Source organism: Phocoena phocoena, chromosome 6, assembly GCF_963924675.1.
Source record: "Phocoena phocoena chromosome 6, mPhoPho1.1, whole genome shotgun sequence".
NCBI lineage: Eukaryota > Metazoa > Chordata > Mammalia > Artiodactyla > Phocoenidae > Phocoena > Phocoena phocoena.
The window spans coordinates 82612813-82638915 of NC_089224.1; the positions used below are offsets into that span (position 1 = coordinate 82612813).

A 26103-nucleotide genomic window follows, 5' to 3' on the forward strand; every position below is an offset into this window, starting at 1 on the left:
GTTAACTTCACTACCGGGCTGAAGCCTCTCCTGCCTTCTCCAGACCATGCTGGTTTTTCTTTCTTTTTTGAAGACTGTGTGCATTAATCCCAGAGCTGACCCCTCACATCTGTACAGCACTTTACAGTGGACAGAGCACTGTGGCATCCAAGTGATTTCATCGACATTCCAGCCACCCACCCACAGCAGGATCATTACGTCCATTTTATAGATGAAGAAATAAAAAGTCACACAAGAATTTGCCCAACTTCACTCTGCAGCTAGGGCCAGAACTGGACTGGAATCCAGGCTCCTGACCCCAGGCCAGAGCTCCCTCTGGAGCCCTCACTGCCCGTGCTGGCATTAACCCCTTCATGCATGAGTGCACCATTATCTCCAGTGCAATTTTGCTTTCAAGGGTGGGGAAATGGGTGTAATCCTCTTGTTCACAGACAGGTAGTGTGATGGAGTGGTGAAGAGCATGGGTGTTGGTACCTGTCATGCACTAGCTTGGGCACATTTTAAACCTCAGCTTCCTCATCTATGAAATAAGGATCATTGAAGTATCACCTATCCAGGGCTGTTGTGGGAATTGATTGTCATGAGTAAAGCATTTAGCACAGGGCCAGGACACAATCAGCACTCAATAAATGTTAGCTACCATGTCCATCCCCATCCCATCTCTGCGGGTGGTGACTTGCCATCTAGAAAGGAACACCAGGAACTGACCACAGAGTGACAGCACTGTGGCTGCTTGGTGCACCAGGAAGAGACGCCCCTGGGCCTGCCTGGCTTCAGAACTCTCCAGGTCTCAGCTGATCTCAGTGGTGCCTCATCTCCCCCAGATATCTTACACTACTGGGCCTGGTGGTAATCATAATAATAAAAAGCCACCGGGCTTCCCTGGTGGCGCAGTGGTTGAGAGTCCGCCTGCCGATGCAGGGGACACGGGTTCGTGCCCCGGTCCGGGAAGATCCCACATGCCGCGGAGCGGCTGGGCCCGTGAGCCATGGCCGCTGAGCCTGCGCGTCCAGAGCCTGTGCTCCGCAACGGAAGAGGCCACAACAGTGAGAGGCCCGCGTATCGCCAAAAAAAAAAAAAGCCACCATTTGAGGGTTTGGCCAGTGCCAGGCCCTATGCTAAGATCTGTAGAGGTGGAATAGTCTGCCCTCTGCTCCCTCCCTGCCAACCATGCACACTACCCATGTGTGCTTCTGTAGGCTGAGACTGGTTCTTCTGTCCCCGGTCATCACAGTGCCTGGAGTGGTATCTCACCTAAGAATTGTGTTCCTTCATTCGTCCCCTGTTTATTGGCATCTCCTACTGCCAGGTACTATTTTAGACAGAGAACGAAACAAATATAAATTCTTGCCCTTCTGGAGCTTACATTCTGGTGGTGGAGGATGGTGGTGCCGGCAAGGTATAAAGAGGAAAACCTTGCAATAGTAGATAAATTTTAAAATTTTATTAGGGTTCTCTTTGCTGCGTTTATTTACATGAATCACTTATGCCGCCCCAAGGGGGCCATTCCTGGGCATTCAAGGGGGTTGTGTGTCAAGCGTGCAGGGCGGGGTACAGCAGTCAGGAGCCCAATCCAGCTGTGTGAATTTGGGACATTCACTGCGTCTCTCTGAGCCTCAGTTTCTTCATTGTCATTTAGGGAAATCAGAGCGATTCCAGCCTTTCTGGGCTGGTGAGAGGATTTCATTGGCCCGTAAAGAGAGTGCTTTGTCTGCGGAGCAGCCCGGACAGGCACAGACGTGAGGGCCGGAGGGAGCTGCCCTCTGACCCACAAGAGCGCGGGCGCGGGGCTTTTCTCGGTTACACAAGGCCAGCCGGGTGGAAGCCACGGCTGGGGGGCGCGCATCTGTCGAGGGGGTGAGTGGCGTGGGGAGGTGGTCAGCGCGGCCAAGAGCCACGGGACGTGAGTGCGCCGCTGCGGCACTGCCCGAGGTGGGGCGCGGCGCAGCGCACGGGGGACCGCAGGGCGCGGCAGAGTCGGGTTTCAGAGCGCGGGTGACTCAGGGCGCGGGCCGGATCCTGCCCGTCGCTGCCGTTGCCGCTGCCCCTGCCCAGCGCCGCCTTTGTTCCCGGCAGGAAGGGCGAGCGGCCCGCGCGCAGAGCCCGTCGCCGTCCGTGGAGCTCGGCGGCCCGGTGCCCTCGGAGGCTCGCGGAACTGCGGGATGGCGCAAAGGTAGGACTCGCTGCCCCGGGCCCCGGCTCCCCCCGGCCCCTCCCGACCGCCTCACTTTCTCTCTCTCCGCCACTTCTCGCAGGAGGGACACGCAGTGTTGGCGCCTGCTGTGGCTGCTTTCCATCTCCGTGCTTCTCCCCGCTGTCACCCGGACCCGCTCCGCGACAGGTAAGCGGCCCGGCCCGAGGGTGGCATCGGCTACCTCCGCACCTGGGGGAAGTTGGTTTTGGCTGCGGGCGCAGCTGCGGTGCGCGCCTCATTCCTGGACATAAAAGGGAGTCCTCGCCTCTCGGTGCGCACTGGTGGTTCTGCCACGGCTTCCCCGGGCGCTGCCGGGGGTTTGAGAGGCGAATGGGAGTCTCTGGGCGGCCGGAGCGGGTGGAGCGCTGTCCGGGCACCCGAGGTGTCTGAGCTGGGCGCAGCCCTTCCAATCTTGGGCAGAGGGGGACTTCGGAAGCCCAGTGAGAGCGCCAGCGGCTCCGCAGGGACAGTTAGCTCCAGCTCACCCAGGGCCCGCGCTCAGGTCGCGCGTGCTGGCTGGCTCATTGTAAGGGCAGAGCTGGTGCCCTCTCTGTACACAGGTGCGGAAGCACGACTGCCAGCTGAGACACCTGGCGCTTTGCCGCGCAAGAAATAACGGGACTGAATTGCCCTGATGCCAACTTAGCCCTGAGTTACCTGGAGAGTCCACTCCATCCATCGTGGGCAGTAGCTCCATGCATGATGGGAAGAGCTATGGACTGGGGACCAGGGGATCTGGTACCTTCTGTTCCCAGGCCTCACTTTCCCCACCAGGACCCAGAGGCGGTTGCATGACTAGTGGAGTCTGAGTTAAAACAGTTTTGAGTTAAAGTGTGTTCAGGCTTCCTGGGCTTGAATTGTGGCTGTGTTAGGTGCCATTGGACAATGAATTTCACCACTCTTTGCCTCAGTTTCCCCATCCAAAAAAGGGGAATACTTAGACGGCCTTTCCTCCTAGGAATGCTGTGCAGATTAAAAGAGATATTAGAAATAATATGCTTTCCACACCATGGCACATACTGGGCACAAAATAAGTGATCGAAACTACAGGTTGATCCTTGCAATAGCTGTGTTGGAAAGCAATGCAGACATTTTTACAGAAGAGGACACTCAGGGTGAGAGAGGCTTAGGAACTGGCCTGTGCAAAAGGCAGGGCTTGGGTGCCAAGGTCTCTAGACTCTGGTCCTTCCCTGCTCAGCCCTTTCTCCATGCAGTTTTGTAGGAGAGCTACCGCTCTCCAAATAGTAGCCTCGGACTGCTTTTGGATTTAGGAGATTAGTGCACAGTCTCCATAGAATAAGTGTGCTGGGAGACAGGGTCTGGGGGGGCGGTGATGAACACAACCTCTGTCTCTGTGAAGGAAACTGAGGATGTTGGGTGGCCATGGTTAACTCTTTGTGTGCTGAAGGAAGCCTGGGAGAGCCCAGACCCTTGCCTACTTGGGAGCAAGACTCAAACACAATGACAACTTTTCCTGCCAGAGCATCCAGCCTGGCATTTCTTGCAGACCAAAGGGCAGCTGGAGCACAGTTTTGGCTTCTCAGCACCGTGGCCCGTGTCGGAACGTTGCAGTTTTGCATGTAATATGAGGTACTGCCAACTCAGCGGCAGAGGGCAGCTTCAGGCTCTGTGGTCTTTGTGAACTCTGCTGCAACCCCACCCCCAAAATGAAGAAGGTCTGGGGAAAGAAAATTTGGTGTTTCTTTCTCCTCCTGCGTTTGTAGGCTGGCTCTCTGGATGCCAGGTCAGGGCTGTTTTTCTAACACAGAGGAAGTCCTGTGCCTATCCTTAATGTAAAAAGGGAGTGCCAGGAAACCCTCAGGAGAAGAATGAATGATCGTAGTGTTTTAATTACTGGCTAAACTTTTGGTTTTCTCTAAAGTTAGACATACCCATTACTGATGGGTGATTGATGGATATTCAGTGTCCCTCGAGGGGAGAATCTTTCTAGACCTGAAATATCCTCCTGTAAACTAAATCTGGCATGACGTTTAATAAGGCTAACACTTGTAAACCACTTCATATGTGTGATATGTTCATCCTTCATTCACTCAATCATCACAATCACTCCAGGAGCTGGGTACTGGGACTGTGCTTCAGATGAGGAAACGTGGTCCAGAGACCCCAGGCTTCTCAGCTCCTGAGGGTTTTCTGGCTCACCCTGTTTAAAGAGACCCTTGTCAGTTGGCCCCTTATCCCTCGCATCAATCCTTGTGCCCCTAGTGGGCGAGGGCTGAGCTGGTAAGGTTACAGTGTCACTGGAATGCCTGCTCTTTTAGAAGATAAGGAAATTGTTGTGAGACAGGGGCAGTGGTGTCATAACTAATTTGTTCCTGATTACAAAATGTTAATATGTGCAAATGATCTACTTTTCTTTAAACTGTTTTATTGTGAAATATAACATCTATTCAGAAAAGTGAGCACAAAAATACAGTCCCATGATTTCTCACAAAGCAAACTTTCATGTAAGTGGGTCAAGAAATGGAATAGCCCCCAGAAGCTCTCCTGTGCCCCTTGGCTGTGATTATTCCCTCCCTCCCCTCAGAGGTAACCATCCCCTTGACTTTTATGGTGATTCCTTCCTTCCTTTTAGAAAATAACGTTAGTACCTAAGCATGGATCCCCAAATTCTGAGGTTCAGTTTTTCTTTTTTTTTGAGCTTTATACATGTGGGGTGTCTCCTTTGGTGTCTGGCTTCTCTCCCTGAATATTAAGTTTTGAGATTCATTTATGCTGTTGCATTTCACTGTAGTTAATTCATCTTCCTTTCTGTACAGTATCCCACTGTATTAATTTACTGTCCATTGTTTATCCATTTTTTTCCAATGACATTTGGGTGGTTTCCATTTGGGGCTAATATTGTAGCGTGTCTCTGACATGCTGTTTGTCCACGTCTCTTTGTGCACATGTGCACACATTTCCGTTGGTTGTACACGTGGAAGTGCGGTGCTGGCCGACAGGGTAGGCAGGCCCTCCAAATGAACAATGGCAGCACGGCTTCCACTATGGTTGTGCCGGGGCTCACGGCCGTCAAGCTGGTAGGAGAGCCTCTGTTTCTTCACCTCCTCACCAGCACTTGGTGTTGACAGCACAGTGGTGTTGTCAGCAGTAGAACTGCTTAACTCCAGCAGTTCTAATGGGTGCACGTTAGAATCTTACTGTCGTCTTAATGTATGTTTTCCTGATTATTAAGTCGATTACCTTTTCGTATATGTATTGGACATTTGGATATCTTGATTTACTTTTTTAAAGCGAGGTGAAATTCACGTAACATAAAACTAGCCATTTTCATAATGACAATTCAGTGGCATTTAGTACATTTTCAATGTTGTGCAGCCATCATCTCTAGTTCCAAAACCTTTTCATCACTCCAAAGAAAGCTTCATTCCCATCAAGCAGTCCCTCCCCATTCCCCCCATCCCCACTCCACCAGCCTGTGGCAACCACGAAACTGCTTTCTGTCTCTATGGATTTGCCTGTCTTGGATATTTCATATAAATGGAATCATACAATATGTGACCTTTTGCATCTGATTTCTTTCACTTAGCGTAATGTTTTTGAGGTTCATCCATGTTGGAGCATGTATTAGGACTTCACTTTTTTATGGCCAGATAATAGTCCGTTGTTTACCGCAATTTGTTTATCCATTCTTCCATTGATGGAGACTTTTGGGCTGTTTCCTCCTTTTGACTATTATGATTAGTGCTTTTATGACATTTGGGTACATGGATTTGAGTACTTGTTTTCAATTATTTCAGTTGTATACCTAGCAGTGGAATTGCGAGATTATATCATAATTCCATGCTTAAATTGTGGGGAACTCCTAAACTATTCTCCACAGTGGCTGAACCATTTCACATTCCCACCAGCAGTGTACAAGGGTTCCAATTTTTTCATGTCCTTGCCAACACTTGTTATTTTCTACTTCTCAGATTACAGCCATCTTAGTGGGTATGAAGTGGTATCTCACTGTGGTTTTGATTTGTATTTCCTGAATGACCAATGATGTTGAGCATCTCTTCATGTGCTTCTTGGCCATTTGGGGGAAACTCTGAGTACCAGTCAGGGCAGGTTCAGGTTTTCCCTCTAAACATCTCATTCTTGCTGGTGGCCAGCTGATGTGCTTTCCTGAGTGAGAGAGAAAGGGGTAAGAGTCACACCTAAGATTTTACATCACTGGCCTCCCGCCTTACCTGTGCCCCAGCCTGTAATGAGCTCATGTTGCTCACATACCATTAGAAGTTGTGATGAATATGAATGATTGTAGTGTTTTAATTACTGGCTAAATTTCTGTTTTTCTCTAAAGTTAGGAATGCCTGTAGTGGCGTAATGTCCTGCCATTATATGTTTTAAAGCAGAGTTAAGGCTGCACACAGCTCCCCATGGATATTTGGGATTTTGCAGTTTCCTTGACTTTGCACAAGGTGTGATGAATCCCCTTGTCTAAAATACACTCCCTTGCCTTGTTTCTCTTTAGGGCCTAATTCTACCTCCCAGCTTACGGCACTTCTTCCAGGGTGCCTTCCCTGGATCTCCCCAGCTAAGCTTTCTCATCACTAAACCGCCACAGCCCTTCACCTGTCTCTCCAGGCACCAGCCACTGTCCCCCCTGTACTGACAGTATGTTTATTCCTCTCTCCTTCCTATGAGAGCACCTTGAGGGTGTGGATCATGCCTCATTCATCCAGAGTTGGCCACGTGGACTTTGGCCATTTTGTCATTATGACAAATAGTGCTGCTGGGACATCTTCAGACAAATGGCCTTTGTTTTCTTTTGGGGTTATTTCCTTTGACTAGAATCCCTCAAACAGATTTGCCCATCAAATAACAGAACTAGTTGGATAGTTCTTATTATCTATTTAGATGGATCTTTCTGAGATACAAATTGAATCATGCCGCTCCTTAGTTTAATTGCTCTCTCTGGGTTCTCCACGTACCTAGGATGGAGTCATACTCCTTGCCCCCAAGTACCCCTTGTGGTCTGGCCTCCGCCTACCTCCTGTTCTCTACTCACACGATGTCCCTCTTGACTTGGGCTCACACCAGCCGCTCGCTGGCAGGTTTCTGGATGAGATATTCACTGTCCCACCTCTGTGTCTTTGCATGGGCCAGTCCCTTCTTGAGAATGCCTTTCCCCTTTTTCACCTGGCACCCCGTCATTCATCCTTTAAGATTCCTCTCTGGGAAGTCCTCCTGTTCTACCAGGCATATTGAGTGTCTCTCCTCTGGGCTAACACTGTATATCACCATCTCTCAGTCACAGGGCTTCCCAGACTGGACCGTGATCATTGATTACTTGTCTGCTCCCACCACTACATAGGAAGTTCTGTGAGGTGGGGACTGGGCCTTGCCCGACTCTGAACCCCAGAACCTAGAGGGCCTGGCACAGAGTGGACGCTCCCCAAATCTTTCAATGAATCAAAGAGGGAATGAATGGGCAGGTCCAGACCGTGGTCTAGAGAGAATGTACCGATTTATCATGTCCTCTGCAGTGTCTAAGTCATCCTGAGTCTTCCATGGCTCTGCCAGCTGTGGAGTGGCCATGGCTGAGTAATCAGGGCACGTTATAGGGCTTTTAGTTTTCTTTTCTTTAATGACTTTAATAACTGGTTAGGCTGGAATTTACACTAATGTTACTTTGCTCTTTATCTTTTTCTTTTCATTACATCTATTTGTGTAAACAATTTATTTTCTAGCTTATCCCACTCATCTTATTCCTGAAAGCCTCTATTTTGTCAAAAGCTGCACGTTTATCTTTCTGTGCTAGCTAAATATATGAGCTTATTTTCGAGTTTTGTTTGAATGTCTACAGCTTGATCCATTTAAAATGAACCATTGATTAAATAGATTACATAGAGTGTATTCTGAGTTCAGTTCTTTTCCAAAGTGGTACCCAGGATTCCCTGAAATACTAATTAAAATGTAAACTATTCCTCCATCCTAGTATTGCTTCTGGTTATCATATGAAATTTTTCTTTTAATAATAGAATTTTTTTGTGGAATCTTTATACATACTATTGGTTGCTTTCTTGTGCGTATGTGTTGTTTTTAAAAAATCCCACATGGTCTTGATAACTGTTGCTTTGTAACGTGTTTTAAAATCTGGTAAGGGAAGTTACCCCTGCTTCCTCCATTAAGCTATGAATTCCTTAGCACAGACTGATTTATCACATAATTTTCTCATGATATAACTGGATAGTGGGAGTGTCATAGTGGTGGTGGGCAGGTGAGGGTTATAAAAAGCAAGGCAATCTTAACAATAAGACTCAATTTAAGACATTAATATGCAGTGAGGAGAACAGATGAGCAACTAAGGCTTCAGAGTCAGAGGAGCAGCTGTAGGGCCTGAGCTACTGCTGTTGACACAGAGCCCAGGGAGCTGAGGTGGGTCAGAGGTGTTGGAGAGGCCCAGTTTGCTGACTGACCACCTTCCTCCGCTACCCCAATTTAAGAGAAAAATGTCTAGGGTTAGAGCAGAACCTCGAGAAACCCCAGACCTCTTCCCGGGCAAGATCTAATGAGGCAAGAATGAGGCCTAGGTCACCTATTGAGTGTAACCCACCCCTTACCTCCAATCAGAATCAACTCAACCCAACCCAACCCAACCCAACCTAATCCAGTGTAATCCATCCCAACCCAACTTTATCCAGTCCAATTCATTTCACACTTGTTGCATGCCATGGATGACTTAAAGAACTGGACAGGGCAGTAAACAGTTCTGAGGGCCCTCATATCTCTCTTAAGTGAGCAGGACCCTTGACTTCAGGTGTTAGGGCAGCCCCTTTTTTGGTTTGGGGAGCTTGGCTAGAGTCTGGCTTGCAGAGAGCAGCCCTGACTTAGGTCTGTCTGGGAGTCACCCCTCCTATCACTGAGGGACTCAAATGAGGCCCAGCTTAAAAGCCCCCTCCACCACCAGGAGGTCTTTGCAACTAGTCTCCTCCCAAAGCAAATGTCTGCTGAAGTCCTCAAAACTATCTGCCCTGTTCTGTGTTTTGGCTACTACTATAGATTTCTGTCTTCCTCCCATGTCTCCTGACTGCCTGCCCTCTCTGAGGCCCACTGGGATAGGTGGCAGGGTGACTAAAGAGCCACACTGGACCCAGTGCCCATCCTGGAAGGACTCACAATCTAGTAGTAGGGACCAGCAGCTGGCTTGAATGCTGTGGACCTTGTCCTGAGTGTCCTAATGAGGGTGCAAGCAAGCCTCTTCAACACTAAAGCAGGGATGTCCATTTCCACCAGAAGGTGGAGGAGGCGGAGGGAGGTAAGCAAGCTTTGAAAGAAGAGATTTATAGTTTTCAGTAACATTAAAATATTTTGATAATAAAAATAATAGTCATTGTAAAAATCTAGGTTGGAAAAAAAAAGGAGTTTAAAAAAGTTGCCTATTTTTGCATGACTCAGAGATGAATCCTGCTAACATTTGGTGGACTGTTTTTCAAGTTTATCTTCTGTGCCTAAATGTGCACATATGTTATAATGCGACTAGACCATTCTGTACACTGTATTTTGTTGCTTGGCATTTTTTTCCTTAACAATTATCTAGATACTTCCGCTGGAACATTGAATATTCTTCCCTAAATCCTTTGTAATTGAAATAGTATTTCATTATGTGGATGTCCCATAATTAAACTAGGCCTCTTTTAGGCCTTTAGGCTGTTTCCAGTTGTTTACGTCCATAAACACTATTGTGATGACCCTATTCTTGTAGCTCTGTACTTGACCATTCTTGTGACTATTTCCTAGCACAAATTCCTAAAACAAACTGTTGGGTCTAGTGCTTGCCCGTTTTTTTTCTTAAGGCTTTCATTGCATTTTTTTGGAAAGGCATAGTAATTCATACTCCCTGCAACAGCATAAGAGAACACCTACCTAACTTACCGCACCTTTGTCCACTGATGCTATTTTTCTAACTGAAAGGAGAAAATGACAACAGTGCAAGGGACAGTGCCAGCATTACTGCTCCAAACTGCCCTTAGTTAAATGGAGTTGGGGATTCCTCCCTCGCCCCTACCATTCATTCATCCATTTGGCTCGGGCCTTGTGGTAGGGCTAGAGGAGAAGAGGCTTTTTCAGGAAATTAGAATGCAAGAGCTCAGGTCACAAGGACCTTGGTGGTTCTCAACCCTGGCTGCACCTTAGAATCACCTCGGGGATTCAAGAGGAATCTGAAGCCCAGTCCTCCCCGCGTCCAGGATTCCTAATATGCCTGGGGTCCAGTCTTGGGCAGGTTTCAAATGCTCTTGGTGTGATTCTAAAGTGCAGCCAGGGTTGAGAACAAGCAATGCAGTCCAGTGGCTTCCTTTCAAAAGTGACAATGCTGAGTCCCAGAAAGGAAAGGTCCTGTCTGTGGTCGCAAGACAGGTGAGAGGCAGAGCTGCCACTGGACCCCAGAACCCACGTCCTGGGTTCAGATCTCAGGTCTGTTGAGTGACCCGGGGCCAGTGACTTCTCTTATCCATGTTTTCCTTATCTGTAAATTGGGACAATAATTCCTATTATGAGGAGTAATAAGGGAAGCATGGGGCCTGTAATTGGTGACAAGTTCTGTACCTCTTTCCTTCCTGTTCCCACATCTCTGTGAGTTCCTTGAGGGCAGAAACCCTATGTTATTTATCCATGTTTCCTCAGCGTCTGATGTGGCACCAAATGGACACAATGAGTGTTTGAATACATTCATGAATGGATGTTCAAAGCCTGGGACTGTGGAGATCTTAGTGAAAACCTAGCATTAGGAACCCTGGGCCATAGCAGAGTCTGTGTGAGCCTCCAGCTCTGCTGGAAGACCACCCCCAGCCATCCACTGTGATGATGGTGATGGTGATGATGATGACGGTGGTGCTAATGGTGGAGGGGCCAAAGCGGGTGGGAGCAGGGACTGGGTGTAACAGATACGTCAGGGATGGAATACATTTCATGAAAGAAAAGTGAAGGTATGCCTTTCCAGCGCTGGAAAGTTATAACCATTGCATCCTGTAGAACAGAGAGTCCAAAGGCCGATGACAAACTACACCTAAATCCATGCAGTTTCAACAGCGTCACACAAAGAACCATCTGAAGTTAGGTGAGCCAGCTGCTCCTCCCCTTCCAGCGGCACAGTCTTAGTGCCTGGCTTGTTCTTTTCAGCAAACAGGTCTGTCTCCTGGCCTCCATCCTCTCCACCCACCCCCTATACTGCAGCCACGGGAGTCTTCTAGCTTCTTGCCACTCAGGTGTGGTCCACCAACCAGCAATATCGGTATCACCTGGGAACTTAGTAGAAATGCAGAATCTCCAGTCCCACTCACAGACCCAATTTATCAGAATTTGCATGTTATCAAGCGCTCTGGTGATTCACCTGCACGTGAAAGTTTGAGCAGCAGAGTAAAACCAGCTCTTATTATGTCACCCCCTGCCTTAGAACCTTTTGTCATCTTCCTGTGCTAACCAACTTTGGTAGGCAGAGTACTGGCCCTCCCACTGTGTCCACATCCTAATCCCCAGAACCTGTGGATATGTTAGGTTACCAGACTAAGGGGAATTAGGGTTGCAGATGGAATTAGTATTGATAGTCATCTAACCTTCAAAAAGGGAGTGGATCCTGGGTTACCCAGGTGGGTTCAGTGTCATCACAAGCGTCCTTAAAAGTGGCAGAGGGAGGTGAGGTGAGAAGGACTTGACCAGGCTTTGCTGGTGTTGAAGATGGAGGGAGGGGCCACAAGCCAAAGGAATACATGCAGCCTCTAGAACCTGGAAAAAGAAAAAGAAAATAAAAAGAATTTTTCCTCAGAGCTTCCAGAGAGGAGCACGATCTGCTTAATTTTTATCCAAGATCTGTGTTGGACTTCTGACCTACAGAACAGTAAGGTAATACATTTGTGTGGCTTTAAGTACTTAATTTGCAATAATTTATTACAGCAGCCATAGGAAATGATTTTAACATTCCTTAGCATGGCATTTGAGACCCTCTGAAGTCCTACCAGTGTGCTGTTTTGGTCTCATCTCCAAGAATATCCTTCCTCTTAGCCTGATCTCAAAGCTCACAGCCCCCAGGGTGGCTGGAATGTCAGGAGTGGGGCACCCTGCGAGTCCAGGCTAAGATTATTCTCCCTGCACCCCCAGCACCTAGCCCCATGTCTGGCTCCGGCAGGTACTCAGTCAATGCTTGTTAAACAAATAACCCAGTGGAAGCCTTCATTCAGGTCACCACCAGCCATGGTGGGGCCCCAGTACACTGGAGGCACTGGAGGGGCTCTACTTTGCTGTCCCCCTGCTCTTCTGTCTTGGGCAAATCACTGGCTCTCTTTGGGCCTCAGTTTTCTTATCTGGGAAATGAAGGGGTTGGACCAGGTGAACCCTAAAAGCACTGTTAGCGGGAACATTCTAGGATATCTGAATTCACTTCACCCAAACTTTGCGGCGGTTGGGGGAGGTGATTCAACTCAGCAGCGCTCGGTCCAGTTCCCATCTTTCACTGACCTCCTGTTCCATGGGTCAGGATACAGAACTGTGCCCAACGGCTGTGTGTATTTGGTACATAATGGAGACCACAGCTGCTCTCCTTCCCTGTCTAGTTAAAATGCCAAATTGCTCACTCTCCCACAGAAAGAAAAAGGGAGGGAAAAAAGAAAGCATTTCTCACTGCAGTTTTTCCACGTGACACATTTTCTAATTTTATTTCAGGCTTAACTGTCTAGAGTAGATGGCTTCATTTCAGTGTCTCCCCCCTCCCCTTTTATTAGAATATGAGCTTCCAGTTGCAGAAGTGGAATGGTTTTTCTTGTTTAATATTTGCAAGTGTGGGCTGCTATCAAACTACGGCTGAATGTCCTCATTTCCTCTGCTGAAGGAAGTGCTCTCAGGTGCACAGCACTAAGCTAGTGGTAGGATTCCTGGGGTCTGGACCCTCCATGGGAAGCTTGACCAAGTCACTTCTGTTCTTGGACTCAGATACTTAATCTGCAAAGAAAGAGAAAGGTTGGGTCACCACGGAGACTGTATGGACGATTGGAAGAACTGGTTGGTGAGCCCCATTTCTAAGAGTTGTTTTGTTTAAAACTTTATTGGAATTGTGTGCACCTAAATTTATATCTGCCATCAGCTTTGTCATCTCCGCACTGTCGCTGCAGTGCATGGATTGGTTGAGAAATTTTTAGCACCTGGAAAGAGTGTTGTAGCTTTGTTTCAAAGAAACTGATTCTGCTCCTGCAAGGTCTGTTGCTTCCAATCTCTTCCTTTCATCCCTTTGCCCCACTGGGTTCAGGCCTGTGTCGTGCTCACTAAGGGACTGTCACAGCAGCTTCCTGTCCTGGCCAATAGGTCCTCCCATCTCTCTGTCCTCTAGTGCATCTTTTCACAGCAACCCGAGTGGCAGGTCCCATTATGTCACATGCCCTTAAAACCCTTCCCTGCTTTCCCTTACAGCACCTTAAGTTCCACTCTCCTCGAGCTGGAGCTCAAGGCGTCTTCTCCCCTCCCAGCGCTCCTGGTGCCCTGGCTCCAGCTACGGTGCCCTGGCTTCCAACTACGCTGAACTCCACTTGTCTCTGAATTTACAAGTATGTTTCCTCCTCCTACCTTTGCTAGCACTGCCCCACAGTCTGGAATACTCTCCCTGCCCTGTTTAAATCCTCTTTCTCCTTTATAGACTTGGTATTCAAAGTATGGTCCCGTGCCAGCAGCATCAACACCACTGGGGAGCTTGTTAGAAATGCCGGGTTCCCTGGTCCAGCCCCAGACCTGCTGCATCAGAATCTACACCTTACCTCGCCCCCTGGCTGATGGGAGTGAAACAGAAGTGAGGGGCGCGCCTTGTAGCGTGGTGGTCAAGTGCTGGGGCTAGGGGTCAGGCAGGGCTGGTTTGGTTCTAGGCTTTGCACGTACTAGCTGGTGACCTTGGACAATTTACTAGTCCTCTTCTAGCCTCAGTTTTCTTATCTGTAGAGTGGAGATGATAATAGTACTTATCTCAGAGTTCTTTGGATGAGTACATGGAGTCATGTCCCCAAAGCTCTTAGCACAGTGCCTGGCACACCATGGTCCGTCAGTGAAGGGTAATGGCCATGGTGACGAGGTTCAACCTCAGTGCTAACTGACATGGTTCCTAAACCCTCCTATGGCTTCCCTCAGCATTGCTTGTACCTGGTTTCTTCCATCAGAGTCACTTGCAAGCCCATCTACCTAAGGATGGGGAGAGCCGGGACAGTGCCATTCATTTTCAGGGTTCAGAATCATTGACCTTCCAGTGCAGGGAGACAAGCAAGGACTCTGCAAGTATGGGTGGGTGAGTTGGATAGAATTAATGCCAAAATTTCTAGGTATAAATGGTCATCCTGCCTGTCATAGCCTGGTAGGTTTTTCATTCACTCTTTTGTTCACTCACTTTTATTTGATAAATATTTATTAACTGCTTACTGTGTGCAAGGCAGTGTGGTACATGCTGGCTATAAAATGATGAACGAGATAAGTGTGGTTCCCTTCCTCATGGAGCCTAGAATCTAATGGGGGACATAGACACTAAATAAAGGGTTGTAGAAAAAACCCTAAATGTCTATAAACAGTAAAAAGTGTTATGAAGAAGTACAGGGAGCTATGAAAGCACATGCCTGGCTACTCTAATACTGTGGTGTCAGGAAAGTCTCCCCAAGTTGTGACCTTTAAGATGAGATCTGAGGTGTGAATAGATTTAGCCAGGAAAGGGTGTGGGGCTGGTGGGTTAAAAGAGGAGTGGAATGTTCCAGATAGAGGCACCAGGATGAGGATAGGATGGAAGCAGCTGCTGGCATGGCCTGAGCAGTCAATTCTCTGAGCCTGGTAAAGGAGGGGAGGCTGGGATGGGACAGGACAGGATGGGATGCGGCTGAAGTGGGGGGTCTCCAGCATGAAAGCAGGACCTCCGTCCAGTAGCTGCTTTCCCGAGCCTGGCCCTGGGTGAGCATCTGGGCTTCCACTGCCCCTTGGGTCCTGCCCAGTGCTCATAGCCCAGGGTCCATGGGCTGAGAGCCTCTGGGTGCTCTTTCCTGCCCTGCTCTTGCCTCTACTTACCCGAGAGTTTATGGCTTCAGGGAGGGGCACAGGGTCTCCACCTCTGTGTTGCCCAAGAGAAGTGTATATGAGAGACTTGCAGTAGAATGATAGGGAGGCAGGGCTGAGTGAGAGCCTGGAGCAGAGTCTCTGGTCTTACCTTGGCCACCCAGAGCCTCCCAGGCCATCATAGCTGCCTGGCTGAGAGGTTGTGAAGGTCACACAAGAAAAGGATTCTAAGAATTGCCCTCTGCAGTTAGTCTCGGCTTTGAAAAGCTTCTTCCTGTCTGTGAAATGAAGGGGTTGGACCAGCTCTGAGGCTCATCCAGATCTTATATTATCTCTTCTGATTTCTCTCTCTGGATCTCTGTATTCAGAATGTGTATCCACAAGTACATGCAGAATTCTCTTGCCAGGGAACAGAGAGGTCTTGTGGGGGAATAACTTGGGTGGGAAGTCCTTAGGTGTTTTCACATGGGAAGCAATTCCTTTAGAGATGGTGGGAGATGGGTGATTCATTACCCACTCCTGTCCAGGCCATTCCTTTAGAGACCTGCTTCTCAAACTGGGTGTGCTCGTGGTCCTTGGCTGTGTGACAGCAGTGTGCAAAGCTACATTGTTTATTTCCTGCATCCATTTTACTCAGCGGTTGATAACTCAGGGAGTCCAGTAGCAGCTGGAAAATAATTTAGAATATTTTTATGTTAAACAGCCCATAATTATTATGGAGTGCAAAACTTAGGTGCTTTTAAAGATAGGGCAGGAGGCTTTAATTAAATTTCCAAGCTCTGTGGGGCTCTGGCTAGACCCAGGCCCTCAGGTATAGGGTCCCCTCTCTCTAATGGTGATGCTTTAGTGGAGACGATGTTATATATAGATTTGAGGTCCCCAGTTGGTGGGGGAGGCTTGGAATTATGGTAACGGGTACAAGAACCCGTTCTTGTATAAACGTTTCCTCCATCAATAGTTACCTAACGCACTTGTGTGTGGAAGGGGCTACTGACATGTTTGGTTTTTTGCTATGACAAGATGGAGATCACTGCTCTCCACAGCGCTTTTGCTAGAATTTTCAGGTCCACGAGGGAAGGAACTTGTCTGTCACTGCTGGATCCCCAGCACCTAGAACAGTGGTGCTATACAGCATGTGCTGAATAAGTGCTAGTAGAATGAATAGATGTGTGTGTGTTGGTGGCTCCTCAATCTGCATTTACCTTTCCAGGAATAAGTGTGTGGGAGCACAAGCATGGGAAGGTTGGGTGGAATGTGAAAAATGCTGTTCATGCATATGCCTGCGGTAGACTGGCCAGTCCCACTCAAGTTCAAGGTTTCTAAGAATCTCTTTGGAGGCAGCCTCCTACCCTGTGTGGTCCATGCTCCTTGTGGGAGAAGCACAGTTCACCATTCATGCACCTTGGGTAGCTGGGGCTCCTGAGCTCCCTTCTTAGGGTCCGTGGGTCCCCCAAATACCTCGTTCCCATCAAAACCCACCGGGGACCTTGAGGACCCAGAAAATGTTGGACTTGCAGGATCCTCTATTCTGGCTCTCGTAAATTACAGAGGGGAAGATGGAGGCTCAGAGAGAACAAGGGACATGATGAGAGTCACACAGCCAGAATATAGAAGAACTGGATTTAGAATTGGGTTTTCTGATGTCCAGGTGGGTGGCATCACACCACCCTCAAATTCCCAAGTTTTGCTGCTGCTTGGGTGTAGACACGTCCGTCTGTCCCATCCTCAGGGACGTGGGAGGAAAGACGGGGGACAGGAATTCACATACACTGAGGGTCTCTCCTGTGCCTGGCTGCGCATGGTTAGAGCTGAGCTTTGGAAACATCAGCTGGACTGCAAATCCCAGTTCCTCCATTTATCAGCTGTGTGACCTGGGCAGATTGCTCAGAAGGAGGGTTGGTTCCCTATCTGGACAGGGGGTAGTGGAGGTCCCACCGCCCAGGCTGTGTGAGGCGCTCAGAGTAGAGCCCGAGAAGACAAGCCCTTGGTGGGGGAGAGCTCTCCCCGAAACCATGAACCGCACCCTGTGCACAACAGCATCACTGGGGAGCTTTTAAAACATGTGGAGGCCTAGGCCTTTCCCCCAGAGGTCCTGATTGGTATGCAGCCGAGAATCAGTCTTCTAAAGCCCTCAGGTGGTTTTTCTGCCCATCCAGGAACACAGTGCTAGAGCATACACGCCATGAGGGCAGGGGACGCATCTGTCCTGTTCACCCGTGAATCTCCCACAGTAGCAGTGCCAGGCACCTGGTGGCTGGTGCTTGAGAATATTTGTAAATGAATGAATGAATGAACGGACAGATAAATAAGATGTGCTCAGCACCTGACATTACCCTGTACCACCACCCTGAGAGCTGGGTGTTGTCATCTCTCTGTCCAGATAATGAAACTAAGGCTCAGGGGAGTTAAGGAACTGGCACAAGGCTAGTAAGTGGATGAGGCCTTGCGTGCAGGTCTCTCTGGCACAGAATTACACGTCCTTCCCCTGCATCTGCTGGGCGAGGCTCGAGGCTCATCCTCCTCGGGTGCCCCCGAGGTCACCCTCAGTTTCAGGCCTCCAGTTAGGGACATCTCCTGGTACGCACCTTGGAGGGTCTGGTTCCCTCTGCCATTACTCTGGAGGTGCACAGGCTCTTCCTCCAGCTGACATTTGGAGGCCATCAAGCTGTACTTTCATCTAGATTAAACAAGAGTCAGCCTGTTTCAAATATGACTTCAGGGTCACCATCTGTTCTGGCTGTTCCCTTAAACTCAAATCCCATCTCAGAGCCAAATGGGGCTCCAGCATCCCGCAGGGAGCAGGTCTCTGCACAGTGGAGCAGGAAAATCTGTAGAAAGAAGCAGTGTGTTTGATAACAGCTGTAGGACAAATTTCTTATGTCGTTTGTTTCCCCCTACTCCATGGCATTGAGTTGTTATATGTGAGCACCACAGGCCCCACTATGCATCCATTCCTGTATTGGGTGCCTACTGTGTAGCAAGCACTTCCCTGTGCCTCACCTTCTTAGGGCAGTGGGTGAGAGTGGCCTGGATAGTCGATAACTGTGGGAACATGATATGCTGGGCAAGTCACATCATCAGTCTGGGCCTTAGTTTTCTCATCTTGGAGACACTGGACTGAAGTCCTTCCCAGCTCTGAAGGTCACCCCGAGTCTCCAGGCCTCTATCAGCCTGTTCAGTGTAGGCAAGATTTCACAGCTCCTGCTGAAGCTGTGGACTCATTCCGCCAGCTTCTTCCCTGCCCTGGCTGAATTCATACAAGCTCATCTGTTGGGACGCCCTGGGCCGTTCCCAGGGCAGCTTGATTTTGCCCAGGGCATCACATGACAAGTGCTGAGAGGCTGCAGGAAAATATGTCTCCTGCTGTTGCCAAACGACCGCCTTCGCTCCACATTCCAAATCGCCCAATTCCACCCTCTGCTTGGCAAGGGAAAGGAAGGGGCCCGACTGCAGGGGCAGCTGCTCGAGGTGAAGTGGTGATGCCTCCTAAAATGGTCAGCGGCAGCCTTCCTCAGAAACCTTTCAAGGCACCCCATTGCCTGTTGCATAAATTTTAGTCTCCTTGGCTTGACATTCAAGGCTCTCCCTAATCTGTTTCCAGTCTCCCGAGTGAAAAAGTGATTAAGAGTAGAAAGAGCTGGGAAGGACCTCAGATGACCCATGTGTGAGTCTCAACCACACCAGTCCAGCTCTGTGGCCTTGATCTCCTTCAGCCTTGGTCTGTTTATCTGCAAAATGGGAGAGCAATTGTTCCCACCTTACCAAATTGTCCTGAGAGTAAATGAGCTGATGTTGGCTTCACGCTTCTAACCTGGCTTCGTAATTCTCTCCTTTCTGTGCTAATGTTGGAGGTTACCTAAGAGTCCCATTGCCCCCATCCCCCGGGACTACCCACTTACCCCTCAGTTTCCTAACTCCATAGGTTTGCTTATGCTCTGCTTGCTCTACCATGTTGACCTGCGCAGAGCCTTCCAGGCCCATCTCCATTGCCCTGTCCTTCAGTTCAGGCACCTGTATCAGGGCTCTGTGTGTTGGTATCCTGCCCTCTCTACTAGTCTGAGAGCTACTCGGGGACCAGAGCCCGAGTCTTCTTGATCTTCCAGAGTCCACCCCAGGCCCAAGTCCAGACAAGTGTGGCCACTGGATGCTGGTTGTGGGCAATGCCAGAACCCTGGACTGGGACCAGGATAGAGTGAAAGACAGGGAGGTCCACTCCTGCCTCCCCTTCCGAGATCCATCCTCCCCTTGTGGCTGCATTTCTCTCGGGGCTGGCACAATGTAAATTATGACTGAATTGCATGTGGTTGGCACCTCTAACTCTGTAAGAGATTTTATGGACCATGCGGTGTCAATCATGCGAAAGAACTCAAGAAATACCCAAGGACATGCCTTACTTAGAGACTTAGAAAGCTCCAGAATTACTCTTTCAAGCTCCTCCCACCATGGATGCCCCTCCCACCCCAATGCCTTACAACGTGGGGCTGGAGGTTGGAGGTGGGGGGATGCAGGAAGGAGCAGGAATCTTACCCTTCTTCTCCCAGGACCTCGAGGGCTGGCCTGTCCCGCCCCATCTTGCCCAGTGGGCCCAGCTCACGCTCTAGCCCCCAGATAGGCGACGAGCAGCGTCTCTGAGGTCTCCAGCCAAACCTCAAGAACCTAGTAGTATATCACGAGAAGGGGAAGCGTACGTTGTCCACAATCCCTACCCGGGCCCTTGTTCCGGGGAGGCAGCTGGAATGCACGCTGAAGTCTAAGAAGCCAGTGTGTTTTAGAGTGGCACCCCCAGCTCAGTTTGGTGGGTGAGAGCCAAGGCAGGCATTTTTCAGAAGCCTGGCCATTCTGCACCCTCTTGCTTAAGGGTCAGCCAAAAGGATGGAAGATCGCAGCCCTCAGAAAAGTTAACATCAGGCCTCTGTTTGGCTATTAATATTATACTTCAACAGTTGGATCAGATGAGAGCTAGGCTGTTAAGTGCATATTGAGCTAAATGGTGCTGGTGGGATCACTGTGACAAACAGCTGACGTTCATTAGAGTTCTTTGTAATTGCTGAAAAAGACTGTATTGATTGTATGTATTGATGACAATAAATGTAACACGGTAAGGCAGGCATACGGTCACTCTTCTCCAGAATCCATTAAGCTCATTCATTCACTCATGTGTGCATTATTCATTCCTCCATCAATGCTCAATTTTTGCCTAACTCAGGCAAGCCCTGTGCTAGAGGGATGAGGGTGAAGTTAGGAGATATAAACATGAAACAGATGATGCCTGACCCCCGAAGGGCTCACAGGCTGGTGGGAGACATAGGCAAATAAACAGATAATAACATAGAAGTGAGGAATTGGAGCTTCCTGGGAAACTTACCAAAGGAGGGTTTCTTGGCAAGATGGGGTGATCCATTTGCAGGCATTTAGAAAAAAACCCTGAGGCCCAGCTTCCCAGTGTGGCTGGAGAGGACTTCCCCCAGGTAAGGGCAAGGGGAAAGTGGGGAGGCAAGGGAAGTAGCTATTGTTGTCCCTCTTGGAAGTGTGGCCTCCTCCGGCTTGGGACAGGCTTTCTCTGGGGAGCAGCTCCCTTGGAGGCCACAAGCTTCCTCCTGGCTGTAGAACCCTCGCAGACATGCCCAGGCCCCCTGGCTGCACCTCCCAAGCCTCTCTGCATCCCACAGATCACCAACCTCCTTCCCCCAGCTGGGGCCACGTGGCTGCCTCTCCCTGTTGTCCATCGGTGGGATCTAGTCACTCAGGGGACTCGGCCTCCCGTCAGCCTGTCTGGGAGGCAGCTCATTTGCTGTGGCTGTGCTGTGATCTGAGGGAAGCCCCATCGCAGCTAGGGCCCTGCCTAACCCTGTGTCCATAGAGAATGGACCCAGGCTGGGTCCACATCTTGTCTCTGCCCCTTACTACCTGTATGACCTCATCCCTCTGCATCTCAATCTCTTCATGTATAAAATACAGGTAATAATACCTTCCTCACTGGGTTATTGTGAGTATTAAATGACTCAGTCCAGGCACCACACTTATAATAGGACTTGGCATACAGTAAGTGTTCAATGAATGTATTAGGTTTTTTGCCTGCTCTAACAAATTACCACAAACTGGTAAAGTTCTGGAGACCAGAAGTCCAATGTCAAGGTGCTGGCAGGGCTGCACTCCCGGTGGAGGCTCTAGGGGAGAATCTTTCTTTGCCTCTTCCAGCTCTGGGGGCTTTCAGTATTCCTTGATTCATGACTGCATCACTCCAATCTCTGCCTCATAATCATGTCGCCTTCTCTTCCGTCAAATCTCCCCTGTGTCTTATAAGGACACTTGTCATTGGACTCAAGGCCCACCTGTATAATCCAGGATGGTCTCGTCATCTCAGGATCCTTAATTATATCTTCGAAAGACCCTTCTTCCAAATAAGGTCACGTTCACAGGCTCCAGGGATTAAGATATGGACGTATCATTTTAGAGGCCATCATTCAACCCACTACAGTGAACATGGGCCATTATTATTATCGTTTAGTTGTTGTTTCTTCCAGCAGCTGCAGTTAGCCTGACCGTAGCGTCCTGCCCTGGGGTCAGGAGGGGGATGGAGTGGGAATGCTAAACCAGTTTCCAGGTTCCAGCTCCTCTTGGTCAGCCCCATTTTATTCAAGCCATTCCCAGGCTGGGACAGGAAATTCTGCTTATGAAGTTCCACTGGCCACATTATAGCATTTCCGCATATTCAAATTTCACTAATCTGAGATAAACAGTCCTCTCAGGCCCCTACACCTGTTTGGAACTCTCTGTCCATGTTAGTTGCTCCTTACACCTGAGCAGGCTATGCTTAACAAAGCATTTTCACATGCAGAACCACATTTGACCTTCACTGCAACTAAGCTGAAGGAGGTCATTTCACCCCATTTTGCAGGTGAGAAAACTGAGACCCAGAGGGAAAATTGCACAAACCTATCTTTCCTGGCAATTATAGACAACAGTTCAGGGGAAAGAAAAGAAGGCTAATATCATTGACGATAATTGCAGTAACAACAACCACTGTGCTATATTGAATGTATGCTTTGCTAGGCCCTCTGCCTAGTATTTTACGTCTGTTATCTCAAGTCATTCTCAAAAGTCTCTCCTGAAGTAGGTGGCATTATTCCTGTGTTATGGATGTAGACATCAAGGCTCAGGGAGATGAAGTGTCTTGTTCAAAGTTGCACAGCTTTTAAATGCTGAACTGGGATTTGAAGCCAGACCTGGCTGAATCTTTCTCCCTAATACTGTGCTGCTTGGAGATCCTTCTCTAGTTTGGAACATATGTCACGCTGGCCAAAATGAGAGCAGTGGCAGTCCAGTTCCCTCCCAGATCTGCTCAGAAGATGAAGCCCATGAGAGACTGTCTCTTGCTGGTGGCAAAGCTCCTTCCTGAGAGGCAGGTGCTGAGTGTTGATGCTCAGAGCCATGGGGATCGGCAGCAGGGCAATGGGAAGAGGGAGGCAGACAGGCCCAAGGTCACTGAGGGCCGGGACAGTCAAGGTGTGCTCCCTGGAGTGGGGCAGCCTTGGGTTGAAGTGACATTCCTGGAGAGGAGAGGAACAGAGGGAGACCCAACTCCTTGCCTCAGACCTTTAAGGTTCATATCTTAAAATCGCCAGTTCTAGGACCTGATAGCTGTGTGCCCTCGAGCAAGTTATTTAACTTCTCTGTGCCTCTGTCCCCTCATCTGTCGACTGGGAACAGTAAGAGTGGGGTTGTTGTGGAGAGCTCCGGGGCTCTGAATCAGGATCACCTGGGAGGTTGGTGCCCAGGCCATGCCTGGACAAACTGAATCAACATCTCTGGGGGTGGGCCCCTGGCATAAATATTTTTTAAAAATCTCCCCGGTAATTCTGTGTAGCCAGGGTTGAGAACCACTGCTCGGCAGGTAAAGTACATGGCGCCCAGGACATAATAAGGGCTCACTACACACGAGCTATTGTTACACTTTCCTCATACATTCATGAAATTAACATTTATTGGGCACCTACCTGTGCCAGGCTCTGCCAGGTGCCCATATCACCTGCGGTTCATACTTCTTGCTCAGCCATTTCTAGCACTGCTTCTAAGAGAATGAGTTAATTGGGTTCGATGCTGTGTGAAGACATGACCCAAATCTAATATTCTGAGAAGAAGGTTTTACTGATAAGGGCAGAATCCAGAAAATGTGCCCACATCAGAGAAACTGAAACCCTGTGTGTAGGAAGTGCAGCCGAAGATCTCCAGACCTTTAAAGAGGAAGCTAGAGAAGAAAGAGTGGGCTGCAGACTCTCTGTGGGTCCCCAGGCAAACATCTGCCCCTGCAGCGCCCCCACTTCAACATCTATAACGTGGAAGGGTTTCTAATGGGTGGCTTTATGTTGGGGGGGGTTAGTTTTTAGCTGCAGAATCCTTTTCAAACGAGGCTGTAATTGGAACCCAAAATATCAAGCAAATTAAGTCTGAGTTGCTTTGGTGTGAGTGTATGGATCAGGGTAGATGAGTGTGGGTGTGTGAATGTGTGAGAGAGTCTCCACGAATGATTTGTATGTGGATGTGAGTGTGTGAAGGTGTCAGGGTGTGTTAGTATGGGATGAGAGTGGGGGAAGGTGTGTGTATGGATATGTGTGCATATACGTGTGAGTGTGTGAATGTGTGTGTATGGATATCTGTATCAGGGTACGCGTGAGTGTTCGTGGGAGTGTTGTGAATAGGTGAGAGTGTGTATGAGTGTGGTTTTACGAGCGTGAATCTGGATGGGTGTGTGGGTGTGCATGTGTGACGGTATCTGCGTGTGTTAGGGAGCTGAGGGGCAGGCCTCCTTTAGCCTCCCCTCTCCTGCTGGTGGCCTCCTCTGTGCCCCTCCCTGCCCTCCTGCCATCCCTGGCCCTGGGGAACAGTTGGGAACTGTCTGGTCATCTGCCCTGCCAGCATTGGTTCTGTGTCCCCTTGCAGCACGGAGCCTGGCATATTCAGGAGATCCTGAAATTGCCCACTTCCAGCAGGTTGCCACCTGTTCCTCTCTGGTGCCCCTCACGTGCCCGGGGCAGGGCCCTTTTCCTCCAGGCCCGCTTTAGTGAGTTTGTGAGTTTTCCTTGCAGAGCCCCGGGCTGAGTCCTCTGGAGCTGCTGCCGGGAGTGGTGACTCACCGCAGTTGATGTCATCCCCGGGAGTCAAGGCCTCCATCACACTCAAAGAGTCTTTGTTCCCCAAATGGAAAAGGAAGGGCCATAAACTGAGAGGAGTTACTACAAAACCCTTCCCAGATGCCCGTGGCCCTCATGCCTGCCCACACCTGCTAGCCTTTACTGTACCACCTGGTGCACGGGGTCCCTGCAGTGGCTGTGAACCCAGGTTTGGGGAAGGCAGTGAGGAAGGGGTCTGAAGACCCTCACCGCAGCAGCACAGCAAGACCCACTGCTTGCTTCCTGGGGCTTGCGTATGGCTCTTGCACTGGAGCCAATTCTGCCTAGCCAGGGTGTGTGTGTGTGTGTGTGTGTGTGTGTGTGTGTGTGTGTGTGTGTGTGTTGCAGGGCCCGGTCATAGAATGAGGGACTCATGGCACTCTCTCCAGGCTCAGCTCCTCAGTTCCCTAGTCTCTGGGCCTACTTATCTGATTCTATTATTAATTCTGTAAAGGCTATAACAGTTGGAGGATGACTGTGAAGGGAACTGCAGAGACCATGAGGGTACCCGGCCCAGAGTCTGCCTAGTCTCTGGGTCCTGAGCGCTCCTGGCCCATCGTGTTGTCCATTCTCGTGGTGACTCCAGGAGGCAGCTTTCATTGCTGCCCCGCTGTACAGATTAGTTCACAGCTCAGAGAAGCGAATTGGCTTGCCCAAGGTCACACCCCAGTTAGCGGTAGACCCAGGGCTCAAGTCCAGATCGTTCTGCTACCAAACCCCAGGAGGTTAACCCTTACCTGTGGCTGCCAACCAGGAGAGGGCATCAGACTCACCCAGGCCAGACTCTGGAAGACTCTGATTCCATAGGGCCAGGCAGGAGGGGCAGACCTCTGTCTTTTTAAAAGCTCCCTGGGTGACTCTGACGTGTGGCTAGGACTGCAGCCTTCATAAAACATTATACTGCCTAGTCAGATTCGAATCCTGACTGCAACTGCTTATTATCTTCATGGCCTTGGGGCAGTAATTAACTTTTCCAAGCCTCAGTTTTCTATCTTGTAAAATGGGGATAATAATATTATCTCCTTCATAAAGAATCAAGGGTGAAGGTGAAATGATTGGTGGAAAGCTCTTCAAATAGTGCCTCTCACGCAGCAAGCCCACAGTAAATCTTAGCCACAGATGTTATTGTTTCTTGTCATCCATTCATAGGTCACCCTTGCCAGACTCCGTGCTGGTGCCAGGGACTGCGAGATGAGTGCGTGATCCATGTCCAGGAGCCCATGTCTAGGCATATCAGGGAAGGAAGGGAGCTAACCACCAGAATGCAGGGATGAGGGTGTAGCGGTGGAGGGATGGATGGGGACTGTTGAAACACAGAGGGAGAGCCGAGGGGGAAGCCCAGGAGGCAGTGGGCTGTAATAGGTTGGCTTCCGCAATGGGGTTTCAGGTGAGTTACTTCTCCTCTCTGGGGCTTGATTCCCTTTGCCAAATGAGAGAATGAGCCCCACCTTGCCTCCCTCCCCCCTGGAGAGGGAACAGGTGAGAGGATGCTTCGAAACCAGAGAGGGTGCTGGTGGGTGCAGACTTCTTCCTGCTGGGGCACCCAGCTGGGCCCACCTCCTTCCAGCTGCTAGGCAGGGCAACCAAGCTGCAGGGCCCACACCTTGCCAGGACTCTGACCACCTCCAGGCCCCTTCAAAACGATCGTTTTCTCACTTGAGGTCAGAGGCCTGAAAGAAAGAGAGAGAGGAGAGCTCATACAGTAACTTCATTGAGCAGGAAAATTCC

General features: G+C 49.5%; 1 protein-coding gene across 1 annotated transcript in view; it reads left to right on the forward strand.

The window, feature by feature from the left end:
• Positions 1-2162: 2162 nt before the first annotated feature.
• COL15A1 (collagen type XV alpha 1 chain) overlaps positions 2163-26103 on the forward strand; it is a 101513-nt gene continuing 77572 nt past the window's right edge. The window contains exons 1-2 of the mRNA XM_065879921.1: positions 2163-2173; positions 2256-2341. Of these exons, the coding sequence (XP_065735993.1) occupies positions 2163-2173; positions 2256-2341 (97 nt within the window). The remainder of the gene's footprint in view (positions 2174-2255; positions 2342-26103) is intronic.